The sequence below is a fragment of the Nycticebus coucang genome, chromosome 16 (genome assembly GCF_027406575.1).
Source record: "Nycticebus coucang isolate mNycCou1 chromosome 16, mNycCou1.pri, whole genome shotgun sequence".
In the NCBI taxonomy this organism is placed as follows: Eukaryota; Metazoa; Chordata; class Mammalia; order Primates; family Lorisidae; genus Nycticebus; species Nycticebus coucang.
Window position 1 is genome coordinate 2,063,166 of NC_069795.1, and position 12,514 is coordinate 2,075,679.

Consider the following 12,514-nt stretch of genomic DNA (forward strand, 5'->3'; position numbering starts at 1 on the left):
TCTTTCTCCATACCTAAAACAACAAAACCTGCCATGGGAGCATCAGTGGCTTAAAACCTCATGAAGATCCTCATACCAGCAGCTCCCCTGACTTCTGGAAATAGCCCAGGGACCAGCCAGAGTCTGTGCACTGTAATGAGTGCTTTGGATGGCATAGACCACCACAGCAGAAATCAAGACCCATACAGAATTCAGGGGGCTGGGCTGCCCACCAGCTGACATGAAATGAGAGAGTGACAGTCCACACAAACTCCAGATGGGTGTGCAAAGTCAGCCTTACTCTCTGGACACAGCGGGGCATTTGGGAGCCTGATTCACTCTCAGCTTTGCCATCTCTGGTCTCTGCACCCTGACAGAAAGTCTGCTGGGTCAGGGGTGGAAAGTCCGCAGCTCTGCCAGCTGGTGGCCGCTGCATCCTGCCAAGCTACGACGGTAGAGTGGGGCTGCAGGGTCTTTCTTTTTAATTGCAGTGATCAGTTTATATAAATCTATTATTATTCCAAATATTACTTCTCAAAGGTAGACTCTTTTGTTATGTTGTCATGAGCTTTATTTTATAATAAAAAGAATCCTTAAACTTTGTACCCTTAAACACACCTTGATCACGCTCTTCCCCCCATATCCTAGAATTTGTAATTCATTAGGGCCCTTGTGAGGGCTGTGAGCTCTCAGGGACAAAGTCAGGCCCTACTCCGTGGACTATTCTCAGCCCATAGGGGCCTCATAGGCCCAAGGGAACTGGCAAGAGCTTCCCACCAGCATGAGGAAAGTCAGTCTGGCCAGACACAAACGTCTCCTGGTTTCTGTGTTTGCTTGAGCACCTGGGAAGGATGGGAAGGCACTGCACGAGGCCCGAACAAATCTTCACTGTACTCATGAGGGGATAGGAAGAGCTTAGCACCAGAACATAGTGATGAGTGGTGTCCCCATGTGCTTTTGGAATGGACTCCCTGGCGAAGAGAGAGGGAGTAAGGTTTCTGAGCCGGATTGAATTGCACTTGTTTCTCCAGGAGTAGCACAAGAGACAGGCTGGAGACCCACAGGCTGAGGCCTGGCTGATGGCAGGGATGGACCACCTTACATCCTCCAGGCCTCACACTGCCCCTCTTTGGCTCGTCATTGGACTCAAAGCCCTGTTTCACCAAGGCTCCCTGCAGAAATGCCTCCTGACTGGAGAGTTAGTCACCACCAGGCAGTGAGGACAGCTCTGCAATGTGGGAGGATGCAGGAGGTTGGGCCCAGGCAGGCAGGAACCGGGGGCTGGGCCAACTGTGGCCAAGGAAGGGTTTAGGCATGTGGGTTTCAGGCGCCCCACAGGCAGCCACAAAGGGTGCAGGCCAGGGCTTGGGGGCAGAAGCCTGGAGTGTAGTGGAGGCCGACCTGTACAGAGGACAGGGGACAGCAGGGCAGGAGCTGACCCCACCATGGCCAGCTGCAGCCAGGTGTAAAGCTCTGGAAGGAGCAGGTGTTTTGTAAGAGGATAGTGGCATCATGGCCTAGAGGTGAGTCCTGAAGGCACTTTGCATCTCTGCCTAGGGGTTCCAGCCATAATATCTCCCTCACTTGGGAGCTCAACTGCCCCATCTCCAGAGTTAACCCTCTACTTTCACATCAAGATCACCAGTGACCTCCTGCCCTGAAGCCATCTGTCCACCTCCCCAGGCCACATGTCACAGCTCAGTGGAGGGGGAGCTGGAGGACCCTGTGGAAGCCTGTGTAGGTGTTCCTTGTGATGGGGAGAACCAAAGATCTCCTCTTGGGATTGTCCAAAAGAATCTTGTCCTGGGGTGCAGTGCACCCCCCAGTGATGTCCCCCAAGTACTTGTGAATATTACCTTGCTGAAACAGTCTCTGCCGGTAGAATCAAGTCAGGCTGAGGTCATGCTGGAGCAAGATGGGCTCTGCTCCAATATGACTAGTGTCCTCGTAAGAGGCAGACGCACAAGAGCAGGCGTGTGCAGACAGAGGCCACGATCAGAGTGACACAGCCCTGGGGAACACTGTGCCCCCCCAGAGCTGGATCCTCCTGTGGAGCCTGCAGAGGACGCATGGCTTTGCCACCCTTGACCTCAGACTCATGGCCTCCAGAGCTGGGAGACAATCGCTTTCTATTGTTTAAACCGCCTGGTATGGAGCTTTGCTAGGCAGCTCTAGGCCCTGTGTGCTCCTCATGGGGGGCCCACTCCCTTTCCTTTTGTTAGCAAGCAGGTGCGACCTTGCTCTCCTGTGGCCCCAAAATTGTCTTCCAATGTTTCAGAATGGCTGATGTGCCCTTCCCGGCCACACTGTCGGTGGGAGCAGCTCGGTTCTTCATTGGTAGCCGGAGGAGAACCAAAGGCCTGTTCACGGTAAGTCGGTGCTGGGAGGTATGGGGGACCCAAGCCCGGGGTCCTAATGCTTTAGCAGATTCTCATAGGTGCTAACTGGGACCAGTGAGCACAAAGGCTCACTGGGGTCTCTACCACAGGGCCTGTGCACTTGCTGTTTTCTGCTCCTAGCAGCCCCTTTCCTCTGCTGACTCTGCCCCTGCCCAAGTGTCCTCTTACTTTGAGGCCTGCCCCCACCACTCTGAGGTGCTGCCTGCGCCAGCCTTGTGGCCCCTTCTCTGTGTTGACTTTCTTAGTAGCACAAACCACCTCAGACCATCTGTGTTTGCCCTACCCTGTCTCTCCACCTCGTTCCATGAGGGCACTGCTTTTGCTCCCTGCTGTCCTGTGTCTGTAGTGGCCGAAACCATGCCTGCCACAGAGGAGGTGCTCTGTGAATATTTATTGGTGGCATGCTTGGACAGAGGGGTGGATAGATGGAATGGATGGATGGATGGACAGACAGGTGGGCAGATGGATAGACTGTTGATGGATGGATGGATGGTTGATGGGCAGATGGCTGGAGGGATGGACAGATGGATGGGTGGATAGATGATTGATGGATGGGCAGATGGAGGGATGGATGATGAGTAGATGATGGATGGACAGGCAAATGGAGGGATGGATAGATGGGCAGATAGGTGGATGGATGGATGGATGATTGATGGATTAGAAGGATGAGTGGTAAGCAGTGTAGCCATACTTTAAGTCAGTCCACGCGAAACTCCCTTCTGTGGTCTTACCACTGGAGAAGGTGTGCAGTTCTCCCCAGTGGCGCCCAGTGGTATCCCTGTACCTAGAAGGTAGCCATTTCTCTCCCAGCTCTTCAGATGTTAAACTTTTCCCTATAGGATGGACCACAGGGTGTCCTGGTCTGAGGCTGTCCCTTTCTCTGCAGGGCCTGGTGAGGCAGCTGGTGCTACTGCCCGGCTCAGATGCCACGCCGTGGCTGTGTCCTAGTAGGAACCCCCAGCTGGCTGTGCTGTCCATCCCGCGGGTACTGCAGGCCCTCTCGGGGAAGCTGGAGGACAACGAAGTGCTGCAGTATCCCTATGGTTAGTAGACCAAGCCAGTGCCCAGGGCCTCAAACAAGGGCTCCCTCCCCTCTCCCCCTGCACTGGCTCCTCTCAGAGCTGCTGTAGCAACAGAGGACACTCAGGGCCGTGTTGCCACTCTTCCTCCAGGTACTCCTGGAGCAGCTGCCCACCCCTTCCTAGGGCCCCTGGCAGGTGGCAGCCTCTGCTAGTTTCAGGGAATATTCTTTCTCTTTCTCCTCTGGTGCCCACCTATTGTCCTGTCCTGTCCTCCAGGGCAGTTGGGGCTTTTCCCCCCCACCTTTCCCAGTTGTCCTCACCTTAGCTGCCCAGGATGCTGACTCTGGAGCACACCTGTTTCCCATGACCTCACCAGCCAGAGTGTCTCCCGGGTCTGTGTCCTCTCCATTCAGGGTGAGAGGCTGGCTGTGTGTATTCCCTCACCTGCGGAATCTAAACCCCCCAGGCCCACAGCAACCCTGCCCTGCAGCCACTGCAAAGGAAGGTGAGGTGGTGGGGACAGCAGAGCCCCTGAGCCTCACAATGTGTGGGTACAAGTGAGGGGAGCCCCACCTTGAAAACACTCAGCCTCCCCATGATTGCTGGAAAGAAAATACTCAGCCTGACAATGTCACTACAGGACCGCCTAGTGTGGGGGCCACCACTGCGTCATCTTTCCCCAGGGCACTGACCCTCTGGACATTAACTTTCTCGGTCTCCCCTCAGAAACTGACATGAGAGTGACGCTGGGGTCCCAGCCGCCGTGTACCAAGGTGGAAGACGCCCAGTTCTGGTTTGATGCCAGCAGAAAGGGGCTGTACCTGTGCGTTGGCAGCGAGTGGGTCACTGTGTTAGCGGGTGAGGCAGGCCAGGGTCTCTGGTTGCACATGTGAGGGCAGCACTGTCACTTCATGACTTGGGGGAGGGGTATGAAAGACCAAACTGCCACGGCCACCTCTAGATGACCACATGCTTAGTTGTTCAGCTGGGGCACTTCCAACAGTGAGAGGGACAGAGGCTGCTGGTTCACTGTCCTCCTTGGACCCAAGTGTCTTCCGCCATGGGGCTTGCCTCAGAGCCAGTGTTACCAGGACAGGAAGCGGCCCCCTAGGAGCCATGAGCCTGTGCTTTAATGGGGAAATACAAAGCCTCCTGGGCACGCCATGTGGGTGGCAGGGCTGGAGATCTCTCAGGACCTTGTCCCAAACCACCTGAAGAGAGGTGCAGGCGAGGTGGGCACACAGGGCCTCCTCCCCACCCCCCAAGGCCAGGCTGACCAGAGTCTGGGATGTTAAGGTTCTACCAGGCCAAGTCAGCAGTTGGGCCTGCCTTCAGGAAAGGTGAGCAGAGGTTGGGGCAGCTGCTCCGGCTGGGCTATCCACAGGACTATCACAGCTGGGCACCCTCGAGCCTCTGGCTCTGCTGGGTTTTACTTTCGATGACACATTTGTCATAGAGCAGTGAGCCCTGAGGATGCTTTAGTAAGGGCAGCCACATTTCATCCTGCAAGTGGCTGTTGTGGGGCTGTGCAAATCACAGAGCCCCGGGCAGGCTCCTCAGATAGACCTGGTCCGGAAGGGTAGGGGAAGGCTCCCGCACATCTGCCGAGGTGGGGCCCTGGAGTGGCACTTGCAGCTCTCAGTGCTGACTGAGCTGCACTTCCCTGCACAGCCCGGGAGAGGCTCGATTATGTGCAGCAGCACCAGGACCTGCTCACCAGCTCTGAGACCCTGGGCATCGAGCTGTTCCGCATCCCCGGGGTGGGGCTCTTCCTTGCCACTGCCAATCGGAGAGCCACTTCTGCCATCTACAAGTGGACCGAGGGCGAGTTCGCCTCCTACCAGAGCCTCCCCACGCACCAGGCGCAGTCCTGGCGGCACTTCACCATCGGGAAAAGGGTAAGTCAGGGCAACTCTGTCCTTTCAACTTGGAAAAACCCACAAGAGCTCAAGGGTTGGGGCTCCTCATATAGGTCAAGTGCTTCTCATGGTTTCAGAGCCTCATTGGGGTTGTAAGAGGCTCTCAAAGTCCCACCCATTAGCTACGCACAGCTCCAAACCCACAACGACATAACTATGCGGGTCCGTTCAGGCTCCCAGGTCATGTCTAGGATGTGTACTGTTCTGTGAGGACCCATCCCTGGTCACTTAGAACCTGCTGCTGAGAGCATTTTGTGTGCGCAAGTCCACAATGCAGAGGTCACTTCCGAGTGAAAATACAGGAGATACATTCTGGATCCTTCCTCTTCTCACTTCACAAATGTCGAGGACACATCACGTCCAGACAGATGGCCAGGGTGGCACCCAAGGAGGCAGCCCCTTCCAGCCAGGCTGGTCTGAGCCCCAGGTTCAGATACTGGGGCTGAGAGAGGCGCTGGCATTGCGTCAGGGAGGGGCAGATTTTCTCCATACCCTGGACTTGTGGAGTCTCTGTGGAGTCTCAGAAATTCACTCGCCCGACACAGGACAGCCAGGCCCTCCCTTGAGGCTGGACAAGAACCCCTGCCGTCCTGCCACTTGTAGCCCACCACCACCCCTGCTGCATCCATGTCCAGAGTGAGGAAAGAACAACTAGATTGGGTTTTTTGATTGTTGACATTTAAAGAGTTTTTTTTCTTTTTTTCTTTTTCTGGAGTCAGCGTCTTCTCTGTTACCCAGGCTGGAGTGCAGGTGTCATTGTAGCTCACTTCAGCTCAAGCAATCCTCCTGCCTCTGACTCCCAAGTAGCTGGGACTACATGCGTGCACCATCACTCTTGGCCAATTTTTTTTATTATGTTTTTGTTGAGATGGAGTCTTATTGTGTTGCTCAAGCTAGACTTGAACTCTTGGCCTCTAGTGATCCTCCTGCCTTATAGATACGAGACACTGCACCTGTCCAGTTTGTATGTTTTTCATTATTAAAAGCGTTGCCTCTATCAAGCAAAAATTGGAAATTAAAAAAAACAAGGGGAAAAATATTTTGTACCGTCACCTAAGCAAATGCATGGCTTCGTTGGCCATCTCGCCCTGTGCCAGTGGTGAGGGAGGCAGTGCTGCCCCCTGAGGCCTGGTAACGTCACATGGCTACATTGTCACACAGTTTCTGTGTTCGTGTGATGAGCTAGTCTTACTTCCCGAGAGCCCCAGGAGTTAAGAGATTTTTTTTCTGCTCACCCATGTTGTGAGAACATTCTTGTGTGTTAAAGCTTTCCCTGAGTTTGGAGGTTTTTTGTTTTTGTTTTGTATCGTTTATGCCTTTAGATAGAGTTATAAGTGGAAATAATGTGCTAATGTATATGGACATTTTTAAAGGTCTGAGGCATAATGACCGGATCTGGAGACCTAGCCACTGGTTCCCCCCTACCCTCCGTGATCTGGGGGGAACAGGGATGGGGGTAGGAATGCCTGGGCTCCGCCTCCTGTCCCCGTGCCATTTGGATGGAGCATGGACTTGCAGTTGTCATGGTCACTTTCTTTCAGATCTTCCTGGCTGTGGCTAATTTTGAACCAAATGAAAAGGGCCAGGAGTTCTCTGTCATTTACAAGTGGAGCCACAGAAAGCTGAAATTCACCCCATACCAGAGGATCACTACTCACAGTGCTCGGGACTGGGAGGCCTTCGAGGTGGCTGGGGAGCACTTCTTGGCAGTGGCCAACCACCGGGAAGGTAGGTGGGTGTAGACTTTGACCCAAAGGAACCCATTTCTGGGGCAGGAGGACTTTCACACAAGGTGAAATTTTTCTCATTGAAAGATGCAGGCTCAGATGGCAACCCTGTCTGAGGGTGGCACAAGACACGGTGCCTGCCTCATCTGTCTGGGGAAGGACGATGGCCAGGTGTCCTGTGCAGTGCCTGCCCACAGGGTCCCACCACATGACATGGGCGAGGTCCTGGGCAGCTGGCCTGTGACAGTCAGGAGAGTGGACAGGCGTATGGGTGAGCAGCCAGAGAAGGAGGTGGGACCTAGAGTAGCTGCCAGGGAACTTGTTTCCCTGAGTGCACAAACTCCATCAGGCTAGCCAGTGGGGAGTGGGGCCTAGGAGGGGCCAGAGCCTGAGTGGCCGCCAGCCAGTCCTGCCCATCCTGGCACTCAGTGCTATACTAGGTCTGAGGAGGCCCCTGCCAGGGCACCTCTGCCTCAGGCCTCCCGGGCTCCTCAGCTTGGCCTCACCTGTGTTTGTGGCCCCTAGTCGGGCCAGCAACCAGTGCACCTCATGGCATGAATATTCCCACAGAGGCAGGCACAGGAGAGGGGATCCAGGGAGCACTGTATGGGGAGGGGTCGCCAGGGAGTACTGTGTGGGGTGGGGCCCCCAGGGAGCACTGTGCATTGGGGAGGCCCCCAGAGAGTGCCATGTGGGAAGGGGCACCCAGGCAGAGGGAGCAATGTGTGCAAAGGTCTGACCTGGGGTGACAGAGGGAAGGGGACCCGGGGAGTGGTGGCAGTGTGGCTGGGAACACAGCAGGGTCCCAGTCCCACCACACCAGCAGGGGCTGGGAGCACAGTATGAAGGCACAGGTGGGGTCCTGTGAGGGGCTAAGGCTCAAGTGTGTGCAGGGCATGTCCCAGTGTTGCACACTCTTGCTGATCTGCAGGGGAGCTCTCAGGGCAGGGCTGTCAGGTGGGCTCTGGTTTCATAGAGGTCATGGTGGGTGTGGAGGTCTGTGTCCCCTCCCCTGATGCAGCCCTGGGCTCCAGGTGACAACCACAACATTGATAGCGTCATCTACAAGTGGAACCCGGCCACTCGCCTCTTCGAGGCCAACCAGACCATCGCCACTTCTGGTGCCTACGACTGGGAGTTCTTCACCGTGGGGCCCTACTCGTTTCTGGCAGTGGCCAACACCTTCAACGGCACGTCCACACGGGTGCAGTCCTGCCTGTATGTCTGGCTGCTGGGCTCCTTCCAGCTCTTCCAGTCATTCCCGGTGAGGAGACAAGTGTGACCCAGGACCCCTCATCACCCACTCCGGTGGGTCCATCCCCAACCTCTCCATCTGCAGCAGCTGGGACAGGTGGCTTAGGAGGGGACCCCAACCAGCCAGACAGGTGTGGCTCTGGACTCAATCCCTGGCTGACAGGTGCAGCAGCCTCTGGCCCCCTGGGGAATGAGGGGCTGGCTCTGTCCCTCCCCTGCCATGGACCCTCCCCCCCAGGGCAGCTGTGGGCTGCCCTCCCCAGGCCTGATACCCAGGTGGCTCTGACCTGAGTAGCGAGGCTCATGGGGGGCAGCGATGCCACCACCAAGGAGGCAGCACTGGGAAGGCGGCTACAGAGGTGGATGCCCTGATCCTCACACCAGGGTTTCAGGCTTTGCTAAGCTGCCTTGTGCTTGGACAAGAGGCCCTGCAGAAGGATGGGTGAGGCTTTCTGGTTGGAATGACTGCAGGTGTTCTAGAACATTCCACACACAGATTTTCTCAGAGCCCACCTGCAGGTAGCACAGTGGGTGAGTTTCAGAACAAAAGAAGGAAGGGGAAGCTCAGGGGCACAGGTCCCTGGAGCACCTTCCACCCTGCACACTGAGTGTGGCTTGGGAGATGTGACTGTCCCCTGTCCTGTTCTGCATTTCCAGATTTCCTCACTGAGGGTGTCACTGATGGCCATGGCCTGGGGACCTGCCAGATTGACCCTTTCGGGAGAGGTAGAAAGAGGGTGGAGCCCCCATCCCCACTCCACCCCACCCCATACTGCAGGTATAAAGAAAGGGTCTGACAGCCCCACCCGCAGTCAGAGGGGCCTCCCAGCAGGGCTCCCTGCTGGTTATAGGTTGTAGGAACCACCACGGCTCCTGCTGAGCAGCTCTGCCCCCAGGTGTCTGGGCCGCGTGCAGGCCAGCCAGTCCTCAACAAGCAAGACCCAAGACCCAATAGTGCTTCCCCTGCCCTGTGCTTGGGGCAGGATTTTCTCCACTACTGACAGGCTCATTTTAGAGGGTATTTTTGTGTGTGTGTGTCTGTGTGTGGTTTTTTATTTTTGTTTTTGTTTTTGAGACAGAGTCTCACTCTGTTGCTCTGAGTAGAGTGCCCTGGCATCATAGCTCACAACAACCTCCACTCTTGGGTTCAAGCAACCCTTCTGCCTCAGCCTGAGTAGCTGGGACCACAGCATCGGCCAGCATGCCCAGCCAGTTTTTCTATTTTTAGTAGAGATGGGGTCTTGCTCTTGTTCAGGCTGGTCTCGAATTCCTGAGCTCAAGCAATGCACCCTCAGTCTTCCGGAGTGCTGTGATTACAGGTGTGAGCCACCGCACCTGGCTCATTCTGGAATTTCTGATGGCAGCCTTTCTCATGTTCCTGTTTAAAAAACCTTCAGAGGTATTGGGAAGACAGTCTCCTGGGAGGCGTCATGTGTTTGCTGATGTGGCCCCTCTGACAGACGTCTGCTGTCCTGAAGAAATATCAGGACAAGCTGCAGGGCTCTGTGCATTTCGGTGTGTTCTGGAAGGCAGTCAGGAAGTGTTTGCCAGATGCAGCTGCTGGATAAACGGGGCTTCTGTCATGGTTGACATTGGCGGAGATGGGCAAGTCCAGCACCAAGGGTGGAGACTACTCCGCCTCTTCAGGCTGCATCTAAGGATGGACAGCAAAGGGGCAGGAGGGGAGATTTGGTCTGCATCACCCCAGGAGAGCGGCCAGAGGGTGGGTGCTGCTGGAGGAACATGCAGGGGACGGAGGGGTCAGAGCAGGACATCCGGGCAGAGGGCACAGTGCCGGTGCCATGGGGCAGGACTGTCCTGGAGCAGGAACTCTGGGAGGTGGAGACTGTGTCCTGGGAGGATCTGTGGGGATCCTAGTCAGGTGCCGAGGCCTTGCACACAGCAGTGGCTTCCACTAACCTGCGTCAGTGGCTGCTTCTCTCAGTAATTCCTCAAAACCCACAGAAGTCCACTTTAATGTTTTGCCAACATTTTTCATATTGTATTTAAATCCTTTTAGTTCCCAGAGGAGTCTTACTTTGTTTACTGTTTGCTTTGAGTTTTGCAACATCTTTCATGAACGTGAGCTTTGAAGCAGGCATAGCTGAGATGCTTTGAATGTGTGTGAGAGCGTGTGAGTGGAGGGCCACCCTCCCGATGGGCCCTGGGGGTGTAGGGTGCAGAGGTTTTGAGCGGCTGCGCACACAGGCCTCACTTGCTCCCAGGACAGGTTGGGGGATAGCCAGGATCCTGCAGCTGGCAGAGTTAGGCACCTCTTTCCTCTGTCCCACCTTCAAGGTCTCTCCAGGAGTTTGAGAACCTTCCTCTAGGTAGTAGAGACTGAGTCTGAGTCTCCAACAACTGGGCCTCCCCATCTTGGTCCAAAGGAGGTTTGAGCTCCATCCCCAGAAACCCCTCCTCTGGGTGCTGAGATCCTTTCTCCCTGCTGGGTGTGGGGCACCTGTGCATGGTCAGGAAATGGCAACTCCAAAGTGGATTTTGCTCCTGAGTGAGTTTGCTACAAACTTCAGAAAGTCTTGCGGATTTCAAAGGGTTGTGAAAATGTGGCTGAGGGTTTGTGGGGTGGTGGGAGGACAGCCACAGCCACTGGGAGCAGGGCCCCCACATCATAGTTGTGCCCTGGGCGTAGTGCCACTTGCTTCCCCAACACAAATGTGCACATACACATGCATTGTACACTTGCCTTGAGGCGGTAGGAGGGCTAGAGGCGCCCATAGCAAAGCCACAGTGGGTACAGTTTGGGGGACAGGCACCAGGCAGGCAGTAGCTAAGTGGTTAGACAGGCAGGTGGGAGCCCACCACTCACCATCAGGCCTTGACCACAGATGCCTCTGACCCTCTCTCAGTGGTCATCCCTGCTGGGACAGCCCTTGGAAGGGATTTGCCTGCAGGGTGACGAGCCAGGGCAGTAGGGCAGGGCTCCAGGGGAACCACTTGGGAGGGGGGGCGGGCAGCAGGGCTGCACCAGGAGTACTCCCTGACATCTGTCTGTTCTGTGACTTGGGGCTGGCAGTGGCTCAGGCAGCTGATGAGGCACTGAGTTGGTCTGCTGGGCAGAGAGAACAAAGAGAAGCCCCCTGAAGTTGGCCAAGGAGTGTGCTGAGCCTCCTGGACCTCGGCCATGGTGAGGATGGCAGCACCCCACTCCCAGGCCCCTTATGGGCTGCCTGCCTTGCGCTGGTGGTACCTCCCATATGTCCCCACCTTCCCCAGGTCGCCCCAGACCACAGAGTCACCCTTGATTGGTGCTCCTCACAGCAGGAACCCAGGGGCCTCCCTGCCCAGCAGCTAATCTGCTGATTACCAGGTGCCCACCCTCAGGGAGCTGGCAGGGGTTCCAGGTTCTCCCAGTTCCCAAGCCCGTGGGGCACCATGCCAGGGCAGCAGGGCAGGGCTCTAGGGGAACCCTGTAGGAGGGAGGGAGGTACCTACCTCCTCAGCTGCAGCAGGGCTGGGCCGGGTATATGACATGAGCTTTCCTTTTCCCTTCTCTGTGAGTGCCCAGTGCACTTTGAGTCTGGAGTGGCCAGGGCTGGTGCAGCCCTGGGACAGGGTTGCCCCTGTCCCATGAGGGGCTACTGACAGCCTGGTATGGGGGAAGAGGGGTCATTGCCAACCTGTAACTGGCCAGCCATGGACCTGGGCAGCTAAGAGCTGGTGACACCCACATGGGCTCTGCCAGCCTCCCCTCACTTTCAGCAGGAAATAGCTGTTTTGTGAAAGTAGGTCCTAGGCATTGCGTAGGTTCGCGCAGACAGAAAACCATTTGTCATTTAGTTGAAATTCAGACTAAATGGGTACCCTGGGTTTGCTAATTCAGCCGGACCCTGAATGGGCACGGGGACAGGGAGGACATGAGCTGCCTGTGAGCCAGTCTAGCTACTTGCCAGGCCCCAGCCCTGAGCCACGCTCTCTCTAGCTCTGCGCCTGCTTCATTGCCCCAACCTGCTTCCCACAACTAACTCATGCTCACAGAGCAGTTGGAACAGCCCAGGGTGCAGTCAAAATGCAGCTCCACATCTGCCTCCTGCTGACCCAGAAAGTGGGCGCAGCCCCTGTCCTGGAGTCCTGGGGCGTTGCGGGCCACACAGTGAAACCGGACCAGGGAGCTCACCTGACCCCCAGGTTTGTGAAGCCCCAGCCACCCACACTCCCAGGAAGTGTCATGTCCTCTGAGGGGCCCTATGGCCTGT

General features: G+C 56.1%; 1 protein-coding gene across 1 annotated transcript in view; it reads left to right on the forward strand.

The window, feature by feature from the left end:
* The window catches only part of TSPEAR (thrombospondin type laminin G domain and EAR repeats), a 31,103-nt gene that overhangs the window by 2,578 nt on the left and 16,011 nt on the right, over positions 1–12,514 (forward strand). The window contains exons 6-11 of the mRNA XM_053565778.1: positions 2,258–2,348; positions 3,265–3,421; positions 4,127–4,258; positions 5,072–5,298; positions 6,861–7,047; positions 8,081–8,310. Coding sequence (XP_053421753.1) covers positions 2,258–2,348; positions 3,265–3,421; positions 4,127–4,258; positions 5,072–5,298; positions 6,861–7,047; positions 8,081–8,310 — 1,024 coding nt within the window. The remainder of the gene's footprint in view (positions 1–2,257; positions 2,349–3,264; positions 3,422–4,126; positions 4,259–5,071; positions 5,299–6,860; positions 7,048–8,080; positions 8,311–12,514) is intronic.